The following is a 21,773-nucleotide window of genomic DNA, read 5'->3' on the forward strand; positions in this document are numbered from 1 at the left end:
CTACAGTGACGGATGGGTCTTTTGGTGTCCTGTTTTGGGGAGTGCTTTTTGGTTTTGTAGGAGGGACAGGGTAGCAGTATTATTTTGCCAGGAGTGAGTTGTTGTTGCTTTCAGCGCCCACGGACTCCCAATGCTCCAGCACTTCCATTGATTTTATAAGCACCTTCTTCCCTAAATTAAATCCCTTTCTGCTTGAAATACCTAGAGCAAGCTCTGTTCCCTCCACTGAACCCTGACTGATTACAGAACAACACATGAACCCTACCATACAAGAGTCATCGCTCCGTGGAAATTTCAGATGTATGGTAGGAGGTTGAGAAGTCTTTTTGTAAGTCAAAGAAATGATGGGGCATTTGTTTCTTCCAAGTGTCACTTCTAAGGGAGAGGCGTCACACCGAGGGAAAAGAGCACTACAGGTCAGGGAGCTGGCCAGGTGACGCCATACATCACTCGGATTGGCATTGTGGATGCGGCCCCGAAATTTGATATCCGTGCTTTTCTGTTTATAAAGTGCGTTCATAAAGGGCAGAGAGTGCCTTGAAGGGCAGCACAGACAGGCCTGTTTCTCATTTTACTCACGCGCACAACTGAGATCATGATCAAGCCCACTTGATAGTGTGTATGGATCCAGGGAGCTAATGCCTGTCCAGTGGTGCGCATACTCACCAGCCCTGCAGCCGCAGGTCTGCGTAAGTGTCGTGTGCGTGGCTGTTACCAGGCTCAGCACACCGCCTGCACCATCATTCTTGGATCCATGTTTTAAAGACTTCAGGTCAGAGACTGCAAACAGCACTTCCAGTTTTGAACCTTTTGATTATGGATGATTTGGATTTAGTTTTGCTGCAGAGCTCATCACTGATAAAGAGATCTTCGGGGGAGGGGCACAGCAGAAGCAGTAATTTGCCAACCGTCAAGTGGAAACGGGAAGTCAAGGGGCAGTTAGGCTGTTCTTTGTCCCTAAGCATTGACATCGCAGGTGCGGGGTCTAGATTTCGGCTCTCGTGACCCCGAGGCCCGAGCACCAGCCCTTCAGACGCGGACGACCGCGGGCGGGGGCGAGGGACCGGCTCCGGCCCGCAGAGCTTTCCTGCCCGAGGCCGGGGGTGGCGCCCGTCCCCTCCGGGCGGGGGTCGCGGGGCCGTGGGGGCGGCGCTGGGAGGGCGGACGGGCGGGAGGCGCTGGGCCCGCCCCGCCGGCATCCCCGCCGACTTCCTCCCGCCGTGGGCGCCGGCCCAGCCGGAGGAAGCGCGGCACGATGAGCGCGGGCGACGCCGTGTGCACGGGCTGGCTCGTCAAGTCGCCCCCCGAGAGGAAGCTGCAGCGCTACGTGAGTAGGGGCGTCGCCGCGCGTCCTCGGGGCCCCGGGTGGCCGCGGAGTGGCCTCGGAGTGGCCCGGGAGCCCTGCACTCGGGCTGCGGGCGAGGCCGGCGGACGGAAAGCGAGATCGCACGTCGAGCCGGAGCGCGCCGAGCCGACGGGAGGGAGGCGGGTGGGGCGAGCCCGGGCGGCCGTCTCGGTGCGGGAGCGGCCGGGGGAACCCCCGAAAGAGCGGCCCTGTCGCCGTGCCGTGGCGGGGGAGAGGGACGGGGACCCCGGGACGCGCTGCCTGCACGGGGCGGCCGCGGAGGCTCCGCTTTCCCCTGGGGGGCCGCGAGCACCGTCTTCCCGCGGAGCTGTCGTCGGACACGACCGTCCGCAGCCTTCCTCAGGGTGTCGCTTCTCAGCTTCTCCTTTCTGCGGACACTGCTCTTTTCGAGAACCTCCGGTAACCATGGACTTTTGCTAGGATGAGACAAGGGGCAGTCGGGAGAGCACAGCTCGAGCATTCATTATGTTCACCCGCGTCCTCGGGACAAGGTCTTTACAACGCACAGCTGCTCAGACCCCTTTCTCCATTGACCCGGGACTACGCACCCGGGACTACGCTAGTGTCCGTCTCTTAAGACTCTTTGAGAATTTTTTTTTTTTTTTATGGCTGTGTTGGGTCTTCGTTTCTGTGCGCGTGCTTTCTCTAGTTGCGGCGAGCGGGGGCCACTCTTCATCGCGGTGCGTGGGCCTCTCACTATCGCGGCCTCTCTTGTTGCGGAGCACAGGCTCAGTAGTTGTGGCTCACGGGCCCAGGTGCTCCGCGGCAATGTGGGATCTTCCCAGACCAGAGCTCGAACCCGTGTGCCCTGCATTGGCAGGCGGACTCTCAACCACTGCGCCACCAGGGAAGCCCTCTTTGTGAAGTTTTTTGCCGTTTGTTCCGCTGAGCAGCGTTTTAGAGGCATGTTCCACTTAGCGTGTAGATGCCATAGATGTAGACACACCTAGATTCTTCTGATTACTACCACTGTTTACTTTCATCATTCTTTTTGAGTCCCCGAGTCTATAAACACGAGGTCCACTATTTCTCAGCCTCTAAGGCATCCAGCTGCTTCGCTAACGGTGCATCTGCCTTGAAGACTCACTGATACTCAGGGTGAGGGTCTGTCACAGAGCAGCACTTGCAAAGCCAGCTCGAGGTAGCTTTCCTTGTTGTCCTTTGGAATGTGAGACATCTTAAATGTTTACTGCATATTGTCAGCTGATGCAGGAAGGTGCTGAACCTGGAGTGCAAAGTTCGTGGCAGATTTTTTTCCAGTCCTGTTTTCTATCTTATCCTGACCAGACTGGCTTAGGAAACTTTATTAGTACTTCATCCACCTCGGGAAGGCATGGGTGTCCATACCTCTTATTACATGTGCTTCGTTCTCTTGAGGTGCACTGGAGGTGTGTCAGGCGTGGACTTTGAACAGCTTATAGGCGTGTGGGGCATGTGATGGAGTGGTGAAGGAGGAGACTTAGGACACAAGACTACCTAGATGTCATCTTACCAACACTCCAAGACATAAGCCTGGGCCTCTCAGGCTATGGTTGGGAACTTTTTATAATGAGGGGCATAGTCATTTCGACAGTCGATGCTCTTTGGTTGAAAGGAGTCCCTGAAACACACCCCATAGTCAGTTTCCGCGCATCTCTAAGTTCTGCAGGAATCCCGTATAGCCACTAGATGGCGATCATTTGTCAGTGCTCACAAGCCGCTTTTCACTCAGATCCTGTCGGGAGTGTTCATTCCGTCTTCCTTTTAATTGAACACCAACTCTGAACCAGGCCCTATGCTATTGGCTAGAGAGAGCAAAAGAGACTTGATCTCTGTCCTCAAGAAGTCCAGAGTCTCACATGTGTTACACAATGACATAACGAAGCTACTCAGTGGCACAACGAGGGCAATAACTTAGCTCTTTGCGCTGCCAGCCAAGTAGCTGTCTGTTAATGTTTGTAAACCACAGATGGAAGCTAAGTCTGTATTTAGGTAAGTCCTTCAGTCCGAGGTAAGCTGGTGTTTCATTCTCGAATCTATGAAAGAAAGAAAGTTAGTTTTATCACTGCTCTTTAAATTTTAAATCTAACTATAGTTAATTTACAATATTGTGTTACTTTCAGCCGTACACCTTCAGATTTTTTTCACTATAGGTTATTACAAGATATTGAATATAGTTCCCTGTGCCATACAGTAGGTCTTTGTTGTTTATCTATTTTATATATAGTGGTGTGTATTTACTAATCCTGAGCTAACTTATCCCCCACCCTTCCCCTTTGGTAATCATAAGTTTGTTTTCTATGTCTGTGAGTCTATTTCTGTTTTGTAAGTTCATTTTTTTTCTTTTAGATTCCACATATAAGTGAAATCATATGGTATTTGTCCTTCTCTGACTTACTGCACTTAGTATGATAATCTCTAGGTCCATCCATGTTGCTGCCAATATTTCATTCTTTTTTATGGCCGAGTAATATTCTACTGTAGATATATGTACCACATCTTCTTTATCCATTCCTCTGTCAGTGGACATTTAGGTTGTTTCCATGTCTTGGCTACTGTGAATTGTGCTGCTATGAACATTGGGGTGCATGTATCTTTTTGAATTAGACTTTTCATCTTTTCCAGATATATGCCTAGGAGTGGGATTGCTGGATCATATGGTAGCTCTATTTCTGCTTTCTTAAGGAGCCTCCATACTATTCTCCATAGTGGCTGCACCAGTCTACATTCCCACCAACAGTGTAGGAGGGTTCCCTTTTCTCTGCACCCTCTCCAGCATTTATTGTTTGTAGACTTTTTGCCATTCTGACAGGTGAATTACTGCTCTTTTAAAAGACGGTTGATTCTTTTCTGTTTTTTCTTTCACAAATATACAAACTTATTCTTATAAACAGCCAAATGATCTAGGAATAAATACAGTAAAAAGTGAAAGACCCTCTTTAATTTTCCCCACATCCTACCCTTCCTGTGCACCCCTCCTCATTCCCTTCCACGCCCCTCCCCAGGGATGACAACTGTTAGAAGTTTGGTTAATGTTATTCTTTAAAAATTTCGAAGAAGATACAATTTTCTTTTTGCACAGATGAGATCATACTATACAAACTGTCCTGAGATTTTCTTTTTTCACAACAATCCTGGACATCTTTCCAAGTTAGTACATATAGATTTGCTTCATTCTTTTAAACCATTGTGTAACATTCCTGGTCATAGACATAACATATTTTAACAATTTCTCTGTTGATGAACAGTTATCTTGCTTTCATTTTCTCAACTTTAAAGAATGCTGTAACAATGATGATAATAAAATTATAATAATTCACATTTATTGAGTGGTTGTATGTGCCAGGCACCACACTAAGGACTTTACTTGAATTATCTCACTTAGTCTTCAAAACAACACTAAGATCCAGGTACTACTTTTATCTCTACATACAAGTTCTTTGTTGGATATATAAGTTGCAAATATTTCCTACCAGGCTATAGTTTGTCTTTTCTTTCTCTTTACAGTATCTTTTATAGAACAAAGATTTTAAAGTTTTGATTAAGTCCAATTTGTCAATTTTTCTTTTATGGATCATGGTTATTGTCAAATCTAAGAACTCTTGCCTAACCCTAGATCCTGAAGATTTTCTCCTATGTTTTTTCTCCTAAAAAATTTATAGTTTTACAGTTTAGACCAATGATTCATTTCAGTTAAAAATTTTGTACAAGGTGTAGCATTCGTGTTGTGATTCATTTTCTTGCAAACCAATTACATTTATTGAACAAACTGTCTTTATTCCATTGAATTACTTTTGCAACTTGGATGGACCTAGAGTCTGTCATACAGAGTGAAGTAAGTCAGAAAGAGAAAAAAATACCGTATGCTAACACATATATATGGAATCTAAGAGGAAAAAAAAGGTCATGAAGAACCTAGGAGTAAGATGTGAATAAAGACACAGACCAACTAGAGAATGGACTTGAGGATATGGGGAGGGGGAAGGGGAAGCTGTGACAAAGTGAGAGAGTGGCATGGACATATATACACTACCAAACGTAAGGTAGATAGCTCGTGGGAAGCAGCCGTGTGGCACAGGGAGATCAGCTCCCACCTAGAGGGGTGGGATAGGGAGGGTAGGAGGGAGGGAGACGCAAGAGGGAAGAGATATGGGAATGTGTGTATGTGTATAGCTGATTCACTTTGTTATAGAGCAGAAACTAACACACCATTGTAAAGCAATTATACTCCAATAAAGATGTTAAAAAATAAATAAAAATCAATTGGTCATATTTATTTATTTATTTATTTATTTATTTATTTTTAAGGGCTTCAAATGCTTGGCTTTTTTTTGGGGGGGGTCTTCATTTCTGTGCAAGGGCTTTCTCTAATTGTGGCAAGTGGGGGCCACTCTTCATCGCGGTGCGCGGGCCTCTCACTATCGCAGCCTCTCTTGTTGCGGAGCACAGGCTCCAGACGCGCAGGCTCAGTAGTTGTGGCTCACGGGCCTAGTTGCTCTGCGGCAATGTGGGATCTTCCCAGACCAGGGCTCGAACCCATGTCCCCTGCATTAGCAGGCAGATTCTCAACCATTGCACCACCAGGGAAGCCCCAATTGGTCATATTTATGTAAGTCTATTTCTATGTTCTCTAGTCTGTCCCCTTTATGTCTTTGTTCATCCTTATGCTAACACCGTGCTGTTTTGATGACAAGAACTTTATAATAATTCTTGAAATCAGGCAGTTTTAGCCCTCCAACTTTGTTTTTCTTTTATATTAAAGTATATACAGTGAAAAGTAAGTTTCCCCCTCCAACTGCAAGCATTGCGGATTTTCCTTCCAGATATATTCCATGCGTATACAAGCATATTTTTTGAACAAATGGTAGTATACTATATTCACTATTTTATAACCCGCTTTCTTAGTATATTTTGGGGATTGTTCCATATCAGCACACAGAGATCTTTCTCATTATCTTTAACAACTTCATAATATTTCACTGTATGGAGCTACTATGATAGACCTTCTCTTGTTTCCAGTCCCATGCTACTATAAACAATGCTGCCATGAATATCTTTGTACATTGGTCTGTGTAGTCATGTGCAATTAATTTTGCTTGTAAAAAAATGCTTAGAAGTGGAATTTCTTAGTCAAAGTGTATGTGAATGTAAAATGCCAATAGATATCAAAGTGCTTGTCTCTCTGCAACGCCCCAACTATAGTGTATTATCAAACGTTTTGATCTTTGTAAAGTTAATAGTTGATAAATGGTATTTTATTTTAATTGAATTTATATGAGTGAGGTTGAGCATCTTTTCATATATAAAAGACATTTGTATTTATGTTTGTACAGCATGATTTTAATTGCAACCTAAGTCTTAAATCCTTTCATGGGTCTGTTTTGGGGCAATTTTGTTCAGTTGCTTCTTCTGCTTTTACCTCAGCTTTTAAACTGTTATTGAATAAGTGCCACGAGGGAAGCCCCTTGTTTTGTTTTATTTATTTTCTTCCCTGAGTGTTCAGGTTTATTGAGGGCATGGGGGTCTACAGGGGAGACCCAAGTGCCTGCACGTGGCCAGGGATGAGGTCTCCAAAACCTGGGTTGACTTGAAAGTGTGACCCTCAGCTCCATCCCACCAAAGGCTTGGGACTCCAGTGTGGCTGCACTGCAGGGGTGGTTGCCTTTGGGTGTGGCCCCATCAGGGCAGCGACTTTGCACATTTCTCGCTCTTCAGGCAAGGCCCACGGCCGTTCTTCCCCAGGGAGGTCACCTGCTCAGCGCTTAGGGCACTTGGGTGCCAAGTCTGGGGCAGGCAGCTGGATGGCAGCAGACAGGAGCCCCGGACTGTGTGTGTGTGGTTTTTTTTTTACATTGAGATTTGGGATCCATTTGGAGTTTATCCTGGTGCAGATGTAAGGAATGGATCCGACTTTATTTTTTTCCAAATGGCTGTACAGTTTTGCCAGCACTACTTATTAAAAAGTTCATCTGTATCCCCACTGATTTGAGATACTGCCTTTCCTTATTATATATGAAATTCCCACATTTATTTTTGTTTCAGTTTCTGGTTCAACTTCCATTGGTCCCTCTGTCAATTCATGTGCCGTTATTAAGCTGTTTTCATTATAGAGGTTTTACAGTTGATTTGAATAGTGATATGGCTAGTCCCCCTTTATTGTTCTTTTTTTTGGAGTTTTTAGAGTTATAGAGTTTTAAGAGTTTTTAGAGTTTAGTTTGGTTAGTTTTGATTTAATTTTCCCACATGAACTTGAGAATTGGCTTGCTTAATTTCAAAACAAACCCTGTTATTATCGGGGAGGAGGGTTAAGTGAGTTTTTTAAATTAACTTAGAACTGACATTATGGTGTGGAGCCTTTCTATCCAAGTCAGCTTTTATGTCTTACAGGAGTATTTCCAAGTTTTTTTCACATTGGTCTTTACACAATTCTTATTAGGCTTATGCCTGTTTGGGTTTTTTTCTTTGTTTGTTTGTATTCATAGGGCTATTGGTTTCTGTCTTCACCTAATTCCTTAGAAAACAGAACTTGAGCCAAGGCTTATTTGCCAAGGCTTTGTTGGGGTTGTAATCTCAATGCAGTGAGAGTGATGGGAAAAAGGAAGAAAGGAAAGAACGTGCAAGTTCGTGTGTTACTGAGTTGGCCATGGCTTCATGAGAAAACACAGCCACTGGTTGGGTCATTTGGATGGATTTGGACAGGCTCTGTAGAACCGATTCACCTTGAAACCGTCTTTTGCAACAAAGAAGGGAGATAAATATATCTGCCAGTTCCCTTATGGCTCCTGTCTCTCAGTGCCTTTAGGGGCAGCCACTGGGAAAGCCAGTGTTTTTTGTCCTGGTGTCTCATCTGAATCCAGAAGTGGTGGAAGGAACTGGAGTATTTGAGGGTTCACTGGCTCGGGCCTGGGAAAGGTGGGAGGGTCTCTCAGCAGAGGCCATGATTCCCCACTGAGTGAGCAGCTGGGCCTGGAAGGCAGGTGGCGCCAAGATGCACAAAGTTGGGTCCAATATAATTCCAACATATTAACATTCTATCCTCTTACCTTTGACTTCTCTTACTCTTTGTAGTAGTTTTTCAGTTGATTCTTCTTTGGGGATTTCTTGTGTATACAATCGTGTCATCCAAAAAAGAAAGAGGTTTTTTTTTTTGATTTATTTGCCTGCGCCAGGTCTTAGTTGTGGCAGGCGGGATCTTTTAGTTGCGGCATGTGGGCTCTTTAGTTGTGGCATGCAGTTCTCTGACTGGGGATGGAACCTGGGCCCCGTGAATTGGGAGCTTGGAGCTTAGCCACTGGACCACCAGGGAAGTCCCCAAAATAGAAAGAGTTTTACCACTTCCTTTTTCAATTCTTATGTATCTTGGTTTTTTTCCTCTTGTCCAAATGTGTTGGTTAACACCCCAACGTGAAACAGTAGTATTGACAATGGGCAAGCTTATTTTGATCTTGACTTTTATAGGCGTGCCTTCAATGTTTTCCTATTAAGAAAAATATTAGAAGTTTATACCAATTGAACAACAAATCCCCATTTCCTTCTCCCCCTGTCCCCCAGTGACCACCATCCAACTCTCTGCTTCTATGAGTTTGACTGTTCTAGGGACCTCATATAAGTGGAATCTTTGTCTGTTTGTGTCTGGCTTATCTCACTTAACATAATGTCCTCCAGGTTTATCCATAAGTCACAAATGGCAGGATTGCCTTTTTTTAAGGCTTAATAATATTCCATTGTATGGACATACCACATTTTCTTTATGCATTCATCCATCACTCCAACACTTAGATTGTTTCCATGTCTTGGCTTTTTAAACAATGTTCTGATGGATGAACATGGGAGGACAGATATCTCTTTGAGATCCTGATTTCAATTCTTTTGAGCATATACCCGCAAGTGGAATTGCTGGCCTGTATTGGTATAAAGTTTCAGTTATACAAGATAAATTATTTCTAGAGATCTGCTGTACAGCATAATGCCTATAGCCAACAATACTATATTATGCACTTAAAAGTTGTTAGAGGGGTAGATGTCATGTATGTGTTCTTACGCACACACACACAAAGGAACACAGGAAAACTTTGGGAGGTGATGGATATGTCTACTACCTTGACTGTGGTGATGATTTCACAGGTGTCTACATATGTCAAACTCATCAAATTGTACACATTAGTTATGTCCAGTTCTTTGTGTGCCAATTATACTTCAATAAAGCTTCTCTTTAAAAAAAGAAAGAGGGCTGCCCTGATGGCGCAGTGGTTAAGAATCCGCCTGCCAATGCAGGGGACACGGGCTCGAGCCGTGGTCCGGGAAGATCCCACATGCCACGGAGCAATGAAGCCCATGCACCACAACTACTGAGCCTGTGCTCTAAAGCCCGTGAGCCACAGCTACTGAAGCCCGCGCGCCTAGAGCCCATGCTCCACAACAAGAGAAGCCACCGCAATGAGAAGCCCACGCACCGCAACAAAGAGTAGCCCCCGCTCACCACAACTAAAGAGAAAGCCCATGTGCAGCAACGAAGACCCAACACAGCCAAAGAATAAATTTTTTTTTAAATCTTAAAAAAATTTTTTTAATACTTTAAGAAAAAAGAAAGAAAGAAAAATATTGACTTTGGGGCTAGGAGAATATATTTTCTTTACGTTAGTGAAATATTCTACAATTCCTGTATCACTGAGTTTTCTTTTTTTTTTTTTTTTTTTTTTGCGGTACGCGGGCCTCTCACTGTTGTGGCCTCTCCCGTTGCGGAGCACAGGCTCCGGACGCGCAGGCTCAGCGGCCATGGCTCACGGGCCCAGCCGCTCCGCAGCTTGTGGGATCTTCCCGGACCAGGGCACAAACCCGTGTCCCCTGCATTGGCAGGCAGACTCTCAACCACTGCACCACCAGGGAAGCCCTCTTTTTTTTTTTTAATCAGAAGTCATTGTTGAATTTTATTAAGTTTTTCAGCATTTCTAGTGATGCTCATAATGACTTTTTCATTAAATCTAGCAAAGCAATGATTCTGTTAATAGATTATGTAATATTAGACCACCTTTACATTTCTGGAATAAACCCCAGTTGGACAAGGTATATTTTTCATTGTGTTGTTGGATTATTCATACTAATATTTTATATTGGCTATTTGCATCAACATTCATAAGTGAGATTGGTCTTTGGCTTTAAATTTGGCTTTATTTATTTATGTACAATCTTTAGCAGATTTTGGCATAAATGTTATACTTGGGTCATATAAAAATTTGGAAGTTTGCCATATTCTAGAATATTTTAAGTAGAGTTGGAATTAACAGCCCTTTAAAATTTTGGCAAAATTCCCCTCTAAACTATATCTGTTGCTTTTTTTGTGTGTTTAGATCTTTGTCAACTCTATTTCTTTTATGGAAATTGGTCTGTTTAGTCTATCTCTCCCTGAGTCAGTTTTATAAATTATACTCTTCCTGGAAAAGTGTCTGTTTCATCCAGGCCATCAAATTCATCACATATGATTTTCTGAAATGCTTTTATGATTTTTTACATTTGTTTTTACTCTTCTCAGAGGTATTGCTTCCTTGTCATTGTGAATTTGTGCTCTGTTCCTTTTCCCCTGTTGCTTAGGTTAGTTGGTGTTTTCTGCTTTATTGATTTTTGTTTTGGCAGTGAACCAGTTTTTTGATTATCAATAAGTCCTACTTTTTAATTTTTCTAACTTTAATTTCTCCTTTTCTATTTATTATTTCTTCATTCAGTTTTGGCGTATTTTAGAGATGAGGAAACTTGGACTGACCACACACTCTTTGTAGATGTTGTACTAGTCAGAGTTTTAATCTGCAAGCAACAGAAGCTGATCCTGACTGATTTAAGCAGAAAAAGAGCTGATCAGAATGATATTGGGTCTCTGAGAGAAGTCGTGAGAGGGCTGGAGAACCAGCTTTGAGGTTAAACAGCCAGGAAAAAACACCCCAAACCACAACTCAGAACTAGTTCTGGTGAGAAACCTGCTATCACTACTGCGGGTGCCTGACAGGCTGAACAATGCCACTTAGCTCGAGTTCACTGCCACCAGCCCATCCTACAGAAAACAGTAGGGAAAAGAAAGGGGAAAGACAGTGCCTTAGCTGATCAGCGTTGTTGGCCTGGTGAGGTGATTGAAACCTTCCTTCCCGAGGAGTCTGACTCCTTGGTGGTCCTCCCAGTGGGGCTCAGATTCAGCCAAACGCCATCAAATGTCCCCATTCCAACTCTCCAGGTCCAGTCTTTTCGAAGCGTGCCCTTTGTTTCACTTATGAGACCCAGTGGAATAATTAAGCAACTTGCAGTGTTAAACCCAGGTTCGTCGTGGGTGATCTCAGCCTGCGCACATAAGCTAGGAGTCTTAGCACTATCATAGAAAGCCTAGTTTTCCAACCGTGCTTCGAGCCAAGAATTTAAGTCTTGGAGCTTGTCATCCTTTTGCTTTACAATCTGGGCACATGGGTTCAGGGAACTAGATTTTTATTTAATTAGGTGGCTAGCAGACTGTTGTCGGGTCTGCAGAAGCGATCTTGAGGCCAAACTGGCAGGAGAGACCATCGGAGTCTGTACTCCAGCTGTAAGGGAGACTGGAAAACAAAGGGTATTAATGGGAGTGCAGCAAAAAGGAAGAATATGAGAATGATTTTAGAGAAATTACCAATGGGGCTTCTCGACTGCTTAATTAAAACGTCTGAGAGAGCCAGGGGCCGTTGAGCAGGGTGGTCTGTAAGCCCAATCGCAGTGCAGTTCTGTGAACTTCAGTGACTGGAAAGGGTGTCAGTGGTCGTCTCGTTACATACTGGCCACGTTTTTGAGCAATCACTTGTTATCCGGACAGTTCCAGCAACAGGAAACCGGTTACATAAACACGATTCCCAAAGAATCGTGTGACAGCTCCGACTGGGAGAATCCAGCCCGGTGTTGTTACCTCTTGAGATTACACGGAACACACCTCGCTCTGTTCACCTGGGAGCCCCGCTGGCGTCCGGTGTGAGGGTGGCAGTCGATGCCGCCATTTCTTCCAGGTTCTCAGGCCATCGATCCACCTCCTCCGAGCTGCTACCAGGACTGAGTGCGTTCCTGGGATCAGAGCGCCAGGCCGAGTGGAGCCAGCTGCCCCCTCCCCGCCTGGAGGCTGGAGGTCCCCCTGGCTCGGGGCTGGCGGCCACCGCACCGCTGACTCACACCCGCCTGGCTTCCTGTTGAGAGAACTGCGTTTTCCTCTTGCTGAGCTCTCTTTCCTCCAGTCTCTGCTTGTGCTGTCGATGTTTTGCTTTGTTGAGGCCCGGGGCCTGGACCTTGCATTTCTTACTGGTAAATTTCACCTTTTTGTTTGCAGTTTGTCCTTCAGCCAATCTGTCATGATCTTTGGGTAGCCGAAAGCAAAGGAGAGGGAAGCGTTTTATTGATTTGCAGTGTAAGGTCACCAGGAATCAAGTGACACCCACCTCCAGATTTGGGCCCGACAGAGAAGGAAATAAGTTCCCATCTTTCCTCAGGTCCTTCTCAGGATGTAAGTTCCCACCTGTTCAGAGCCTAGAGCCAGGGTGGAGAAAGAAAGCCATTGTCGTATCTTGTTCTTTTTTTATTGGAAGCTGGCAGCTGCTACCACCCCCCTGTCTATGGACCCATCTGCCTCTAGATTGTAACAGTCAACACTCACATGTTTTCATTTTCTGAGAGAAAACAAGCATTTCACAGAAGAAGAAACAAATGGCCCCAAGTCATATAACCAAAAATTGCTGATTAAAAATGTGATACCTTTGCCCATCAGATTGGCACAAAATTTTCAAAACTTTGCACAGTGATGTATGTTCGTGGATGTTAACGTCACTATGTATAATGGCCAAAAATCAGAAAGGAAGAAAGTAAATCTCCGTCCAAAGGTACTTTGTTGTGATTCTTTGAGTTCCATTTCCCTCATCTCATTTACAAGTCTGAGTGAAATGAAGGGTAAAGTTTATCATTCTCCAAAATAAAAGCACACTCGCAGCAACGAGATAGAGCAGAGGCCTCGGGGCAATGTAGTCTCCCTAAATCTGCTCCTTCCAGGGGCTTCCAAATCTCAGAGTATGGAAATGCCATTCTCCAGGTGCTCAGGTCATTTACGTTTATCGAAGTGTTTTCATAGAAGCTCTTTATGTATTTTGTTTATTCAGTTGTAGCTCCCTACAAATTCATCATCTCAACTTTGTTCAAGGGGTCTCTTGCCGCGCACATATTTTTTATCTTTTGTAAGCAAATCTGGAAATTGGTTCCTTTATAGTTCTTGTGAGTTATTTGGCTTCTTGCAATTATATTCATGGAATAATTCACCATAAAAGGTTAAAAGGAAATGTAGGAAAATACTATTTTATTATCTTGTGTCAGGCTGGATGAGCCCAGAGGCCCTGTGTAGCCAAGCCCCAAGGCATGCTGGGCAGCCCTGGCCGGGGAGCCTCCACACCTGTTGTATCCTGTCAGGGATCAAAGTCGCGTTCCTTCTGCCATGGAGCACCCTATTTTCTTGTCTGTCTCCCTCCAGGTAGAGCCTCACGATGCATCCCGCCGTGCTGGGTAACTCAGCTTACTTCGCCTTCTTTACACATTAGAACTGTGCCTGCTTTATATCAACACGCCCGCTAGGTCCCCTGTAGGCTGCTTTGTTGTCCCCTCCCAGGCCTCCTTTTCCGTGGTTGTTTCGGTTTATCACCAGCAGTTCCTATTTCACAAGAAGCAAGTCTGTTACATTGTGGCTTTTAGTGCTGACAAGAAATCCGTGGTCTGGGGTCTTGGGCCCTGAGGATGGTGTAACTAGAAATCAAACTGAAGTTTAAACTGTAATTTAACTCCACCGAAATTTTCACACCAAAGGAGAACTCTCACATGGCCTTGCTAGAAAGAAGTACACACTTCACAGTCTTACACCCTAAAATGTTATTTTGGTCAATATTATAAGGTAAATATGAAAGAAGTGAAATTACCTCCGAGGCAGATGCTTGACTCAGAATGTTTTAATATTTGAGATCTTTTGAACTTTAAAGAACAGATCACTCTCACACTCCTTAAACTATTTAGGCACAGAACAAGATGCAAGCTTCTTCAGGAAGCCTGATAGCAAATTCATAAAACTATAGATCAATCTCACTTCATAGAGACGTGACAAACGAATTCCAGATGCGTTGAGTTTAAATGGAAGACAATGAAATATAATTCCTACAAGAGAATGTTGTAGGATCTCAATCTGATCTTGGGGTGGGGAAAACCTTTCTAAACATGATAGAAAAACTATAAAGGGAAAGACAGATTTTTGCTATATGAGAGTAAAACACTTCCATTCATTCATTTATTCATTCCTTAAGTCCTTCAGCAAATATTTACTGAGCATCTCCTGCATGCTGAGAACAATTTTAGGCACTGGCGCTTCAAAAACAACATAAACTTATAAGGCAAATGAGTTTATATCCTTAACTTCTAGGAATAATCCTTGTAAATCATTAGGGAAAAGATCGGCATTGCAATGGAAAAATGGGCATAGAGAAAGGTCTACAAAGGGACGTGATACATAAGGAATAATATACAACCTCCTGAGACACCAGACAAATACACATTTAAACAACAAGGTTCCCTTTTTGCTTTCGCCTATGTGACTGCTGGATCTTTCAAAGAGGTATCTGAGAAAGAAAGGAACTTATTTCTGAATACATGTTTATGTGATTCCCCTCTGTGAAACTCATTGAAAAGAGTCGAAAACAGAGCAGGAAAATCTAACCAAGTCAGGGAAAGACCTGAGATCGGTTAGACGTCTCATCTACCCCTGGAAGGGTACAGCTTTGACGAAATAGGAGGAAGATTTGTGAAGGATGCCAGTGAAAAGTCCTTAACTGAGGAACGAGAGGACAATGGTGTGGATTACTCCTCCACCCAGACTCTCAGTCTTTAGGAGCTGAGAGGGACCGTGAGGGGAACAGGATGAAAGCCAGACGCAGCGGGCAGCGGCTTGAGGTGCTTGCTCTAGACCAGTGCTCATCACTTCACCCAGCAAACATTTCTGCATCCTGATTGGCACGTGCGTTCCCGGCATGCAGAAATGCACTGGGGTCAGCAGGGAGGAGGCCCATGGAACTGGCCTTGAACTGTAAACAATAAAGGGGTCTTCCTTCTAACAGATGTCTGTCCCTTGAGCCCAGCAAGTCGTGAAACCAAGCTGAAAGCCAGGCTGTTCTTTTCCTCTCTAGGTACCTGGGGACGAGTCTGCCGCCGGCAGGTGCCCTCTGGGAGCTCAGCTTCTCCCAGGCCGAGACTCGAGCTTAAGTCAACACTGGCATCCTGTGGGCTCCCGGGCGGAACCGCTTCTCTTGAGTCACAGTTTTGTGCTGGCCAGAGGCTGGGAGGCGGTTTTGGCAACTTCCTGCAGCCAAAAGAGTGTTTCGTGCTGATGAACTGCCCCATAACCATCACTCTGGGGCCGTTAGCTGCCTGCCAGCTGGGACCCGTCTCCTGCCCGCTGTCTCCTCTTTCCGTCCCTCCTGCCCTCCGGCAGCTGAGTCCCTCCGGTAGCACGAGTGTTAACAACACCGACGGCTCCACTTCTGAGGAATGAATGTGTGGCTGTCGTGTCTTGTTTTTGGAAAGCCTTCCCAGCGGCCGGTGTTAGGTCAATGCCCACCTCTATTTTTTCAGTCCTGTTATCATTTCCTTATTTAAATGTGAATATTTAATAAAGGCAGAATTTATTTGGATTACAGGTGGAATGAGCTAGACATTCATTAATTTGTTCAACAAGATTGCCTGAGCTTGCACCAGGCACCGGGGGGAACGTTTTAGAGAGATTTTTCTCAGCGGTAAACCTCAGCTACCTTACATCTAATAACACAAGACACCGGGTTTTCCGAATGCCTTCCAAATTCACGTATTTCAGGAGAAAGAAGGGGTGGGCCTCCTGCTGGACTGTGAGCTCATTTGTATAAAATAGGGCCAGATTTTCTCCTTTCCAAGACCTTTTGTCTTAGACTTGGTAACGAAGTCTACACTCTCGCCACATCCCAGTTCGTTCACATCACGCCTTTCCTCCTTTGTAGAGAATGCTGTAAGGAACTGTGTGCAGGTTAAATGATTTCATTTAATCCATCCAAAGCACTTCGACCAGTTCCCGGGACATGCGTGTTACCTATTATTATTACTATTGTGCATTCCAAGGGATCGGTGTCACCTCATCGTTCATGGACTCCTTCGGAGCCAGTCCCAGGAGCCCTTACCCCTGTGTGCTCAGCTTGAGCAGTGGCGAAGGAACGTCCCAAGGGGACACCCTTGGGTGTGAGGGTCATATTATTTCATTTGTAAGTGTCCAGTTCAGAAATGATGAGAAACCACCCAGGACATTGAGTGGCACTTAGGTCTCCGTACACGAGGAAGGTCAAGTCCACGTCACGTAGAGTGGCACACTTATCTCTGCCGAACAGTCCTCCTCAGGGTTCCTCCTTCCACATCGCAGAGATCCAGGACTTGTCTGCTTCTCTTGACAAGGCCTGGAAGCGGAACCCGTGGGCCAGGCCGTCTCCAGGACAATCACAGGAAGCTATTCCACGCCTGCGACAAGTCCCGGCTCTATGTGGTGGCAGGCAGAAGGTTACAGGCCATCAGGCTGAAGGGTCACCAGCAATCCCGGCTCCTGGAAATTCCCGACCCACCGCCCTCAGGTCCCCTGGCTTTTGTGGGCCCCCTTGGCGAGGAAGTAGAAGGCGGAGAGAAGGGGCCCCCTTGAGTAAAGCACAGCAGAAAATAGAACATTAACCAGGACTTTGTTGCTTTGTTTCTTCAATGATGTTCGCCTTTTGCAACACATAACCACACCCCAAACTTCCTGAGTGTTTTCAAGGTGTTTTCAAGGTGACACCACTGGGAAGAAAATGGGAGCTGGGCTTAAAGGAGCGGGTCTTGGGAAGTTACTATAAACCTCCAGGTTGTTACCAAATGCTTTCTTTCATCTCGTGTTCTGGGACCATATCCAAGATTCCCAGGGGCCTTACAAATGGCAGTTGGTGATGGAGTTGTTAGGCTTTCTAAACACTCACTAACATTTACTAAGTATCCGTTAATAGCAGCACAAGGAGAAGAAAAGCACAGTGGGGGAAATGTGTTCCAGTCAGAAGAACGGGGATGAAGAAAGGTGTAAAAGGAAATGAAAATTCACTCAGTCAGACAAGAGCCAGTCTTAGTCCTCTTGCCTCTTTTCCCTCCGTGTCTTCTGGACTCCAGCGAAGAATGTTTGTGTGTGAAGGGACAGAAAGATTCCACTTTGGAGCTAGATCGGGGAAAGAGCTTAGACAGTTCCGCATGACAGGACAGTCTGCAGAAAGCTAACACTCCACCTCTCTGAGGACCAGCTTCTTTTTCTGGAACATTAGCTGCCTTGACCACTTCACAAGATTATAAATACAAGTTGTTCCATTCGGGGGACTCTGAGCACTTGGTAACACATGACACAATAATAGTACCTGCCTGGTCATAAAGCAGCCTCCGATTCAGCTTTGACCCCTCCCTCCCTCAGGCCCACCATTTGGCCACCACCCCCTCTTTAGCTTCATCCTCTGTCACTCTAACCTTCCTGGCACCCACAAATTCGTCCATGTGGTATATTCTGTCATAGCACATGGCCCTCGAGACCATCATGAGCATCCTGTGAGCAGGGCCTGGTGATGCTCATCTCTGCATCCCCTGCATGCGACTCATTCCATAAACATCTTTGTGCCAGAGTACTGAGTCCATTTCCACTGGATGTAATGATTGATGCATTTAGATTGAAATTGAGCATCTTACTTGTACTTTTGATGTGCTCCCCACTTCCTGTAGGTTTCCTTTTCTGTACTTTCTTGAGTTCTTTTGGATTGAGCATCTTTTTGTAAACTTATTTAGAAACTTAACTAGATCCCCAGGAGTTTGTAAACAAACAGGAGCTGCTGTAGGTTTCACCTGTTGTACGTGCGTGTGTCTGTGTGTCTCAGTGCAGTTTCATTGCACGTGTAGATTCCTGTGGCCACCACTGCAATCAATATACAGATCTGTTCCAACATGAGGATTCCTCCTGTTAAGCTTTTCTAGCCAGCCCTCCCCCCAGTCCTGCCCTCACAGAGCACACAGGCTAGATGGGCACAGGCTAGAGTCCCAGGGCGAGCTGGAGACCACCTGATGTTCATTGGCCAGATCTTGGTTTCTAAAGTTCCTTTCTTCTGCATGTAATTTCTCATGCTCCTCAAACAAGTTCCACTTCCAACTTTGTACCACAGAATTTGCACACAATGCGAACGCTTTTCACACTAGAGCTCAGAAGCCCAACACATGTAAGCAATCAGAACAGACTCAGATTTTGGAGTCTGAGCCCCAGATCCTGGAGCCCTGGACACTCCGGGCCAGGGCAGCATGGAGCACATCCACAGGTCCAAAGGGGAAGAGGCCTGCACAGTTCCTTGGGCAGCTTGAGTCGAAAACTGCCCTGGCTCAGATGACAGTAATATTGAAGGATCAAAACCCACAGTTCCAAGTGCAGCTCAATGGAGGTTTCGTTCCCTCAGCCCGAGTTGGAAAGCTGGGCGATGCCGGCAGCTTGCTGATGGGTCCTGTGCACATGCGGAGGAAATGATTTCATAGCTTTGGGATTTCACCACTGCAGAGGGGTCAGGGGGCCAATTCCGCTGAAACAAAGGGACAGTAATCACTCTGGCCAGAAGAGCAGTTTAAATCAGAGGTGTCTCTTTACAGCCTCGGAGACTTGCAGGATGTTTCTCAGTTCACTTCAGTGTCTTTCGACGATGGATACAATCCAGACAGGGCACTTCACTTTTATTGGAGTGAATTATGGAGCCCAAGAAGTGAAACTTGCTTAACCCAGCCAGGTTTATTTTATTGTGCAAATAGAACTGAGTGTAGGAATAAAGTGCTCAAACTTCGAACCTTTGTCCATGGTAATCTTCAGCCTCAATAGCCTGTGTTATTAACTGAGAAAGGCTCATCTTAGAAGTGTGTAGCTAGGGCTTCCCTGGTGGCACAATGGTTAAGAATCCGCCTGCCAATGCAGGGGACATGGGTTCGAGCCCCGGTCTGGGAATATCCCACATGCCGCGGAGCAACTTAGCCTGTGCGCCACAACTACTGAGCCTGTGCTCTAGAGCCCGCGAGCCACAACTACTGAGCCCACGTGCCTCAACTACTGAAGCCCGCGCGCCTAGAGCCCGTGCTCCACAACAAGAGAAGCCACTGCAATGAGAAGCCCACGCACCGCAACAAAGAGTAGGCCCCGCTTGACGCAACTAGAGAAAGCCGGTGCGCAGCAACAAAGACGCAACGCAGCCAAAAATAAATAAAATTAATTAATTAAGAAAAAGCAAATAAATGTGTAGCTGACACCCCAGTGTACTCAATGTGTGGATGGAACATTTACTGTGGTTGACTTAAAAGGCTCGGACCAAGCCCTGCCTGACTGCCTCAGGTCCAGCTTCGAGAACTTGTCTGTCTGGTTCCCCATCACATCCCCAGTTCCTAGCACGTAAATATGTGATGAGTAAATCCTGGTGATGAGGTTTGTTATGAACCCACAAAGCTAGTCATGTTTCCCAAGAGTAGTGTTTTAAACCTAGGTCCAGGGCACTGTGAAATCATGTGGAATTAGTTCACTCAACAAGTATGAGCATGGTCTCGAAGCTGGACCTTAGGCATGGATCTGAAGTTTCTGGGAAAGATCTAGGTTGGAAACATAATTTTGTAAATCATCAGCAAACAGATGGTTGTTAAGAGAAATGATACTGGGTGAGGCCATGAGGGAAAGTGTGTGTAGTTCAATAAGGGAAAACCATCCAGAACAGCATGTGTGTGCTCACACGGGCGCGCACACACGTTTCTTTTTTTTAATTAATTAATTGTATTTTGGCTGCTCTGGGTCTTAGTTGCGGCATGCAGGCTGTTTAGTTGTGGCATGTGGGCTCTTAGTTGTGGCATGCATGTGGGATCTAGTTCCCTGACCAGGGATTGAACTTGGGCCCCCTCCGTTGGGAGCACGAAGTCTTAACCACTGGACCACCAGCAAAGTCCCTGCACACATGTTTGTGATGAGAGAAGGTCCATGAATTTCATCATGTTTCCTAAGGGGTTCACAACCCATAAAAGGATAGGAATTCAGTGTTGAAATGGTCCATCTTGAACTCCCTTTTCATCCTTGGCCAGCTAGGTACCTTTAGAAAGGGCGCTGCTTCTATGCATCACAATCTGTAGAGATGCTTGTTTAAAATGCACATTCCTGGGCCCCAAGCCAGCCCTGGTGAGTAAGGCTTTCTGGACATGAGGTCCAGGAATGTGCATTTTTAGCAGGTCCCTGGGGAGTCTGTTCATTTCTCCCCAGGGAGCTGCTAAAACTGCACTTTCGGTTCATTGAGCACTTCTTCGATGCTTAAGATGTTGTTCTACACATGCAGTGACTGTTTCATTTCAGACATTGTACATTTACCTGCACAAGCTCCATTTGGTTCTTGTCTATATCTTCTATCTCTGTCCTCGTTACGTACACATTTTCCTTTAAATGTCATACATTATAAGAGCTGTTTTAAAAATATTGTGTGTTTATTCCATCATCTCTGTCATTTTTTTTTTTTTTTTTTTTTTTTTTTTTTTTTTGCGGTACGCGGGCCTCTCACTGTTGTGGCCTCTCCTGTTGCGGAGCACAGGCTCCGGACGCGCAGGCTCAGCGGCCATGGCTCACGGGCCCAGCTGCTCCACGGCATGTGGGATCTTCCCGGACCGGGGCATGAACCCGTGTCCCCTGCATCGGCAGGCGGACTCTCAACCACTGCGCCACCAGGGAAGCCCCTCTCTGTCTATTGTATGATTTTTCTCCTGATTATGAACCACATTTTCGTGCTTCTTTGCATTTCTAGTAATTTGGGGGGAATGCTTTACATCATAAATATTATATTGTTGGGTGTCTGGGTTTCATTGTCTTCCTTTAAAAAGTGTTGAGCTGTCTTTGTCAGGTAATTCAGTAACTTGAAAGCTTCTGAGGTGTGGCCTTTCTAGAGTCTCTACTGAATGTTTCAGGTTTCTCCACTTGAGTTGGTCTGAATACCTCCCAGCCCTGTGTGAGCTCGGGTAGTCATTCACTTTGTGGGTGTCCAGGAGTTGTTTTTGGATTCACCTCATGGGGTTTCATCCAATACATGTGGGTGTTAGTATTCAGCCAAAGTCCTGTGAGGGAATTCCCAGGTAGATTTCTGCAGCTCTTTCTTTACCTTCTTTTCAGCACCCCCTCTTTGGTGCCTTTCCCTACAAATTGCAGCTACCTCAGCCATCCAGAATGCTGATCTGTCTTCTCAACTCTGCCAGTCATATTACATTAGGGCCCACCCTAATGACCTGATTTTAACTTGATACCTCTGTAAAGACCCTGTCTCCAAATAAGGTTACCTTCTGAGGCATTGAG

At 45.5% G+C, this 21,773-nt stretch overlaps 1 protein-coding gene across 2 annotated transcripts in view; it reads left to right on the forward strand.

Moving 5' to 3' along the window:
* The first annotated feature begins 1,255 nt into the window (after positions 1-1,255).
* GAB3 (GRB2 associated binding protein 3) overlaps positions 1,256-21,773 on the forward strand; it is a 56,409-nt gene continuing 35,891 nt past the window's right edge. For both annotated transcript variants that reach the window (XM_060087259.1, XM_060087260.1), the window contains exon 1: positions 1,256-1,327. In XM_060087259.1, the coding sequence (XP_059943242.1) occupies positions 1,256-1,327 (72 nt within the window). The remainder of the gene's footprint in view (positions 1,328-21,773) is intronic.

Source organism: Mesoplodon densirostris, chromosome X, assembly GCF_025265405.1.
Source record: "Mesoplodon densirostris isolate mMesDen1 chromosome X, mMesDen1 primary haplotype, whole genome shotgun sequence".
Taxonomy (NCBI): Eukaryota; Metazoa; Chordata; class Mammalia; order Artiodactyla; family Ziphiidae; genus Mesoplodon; species Mesoplodon densirostris.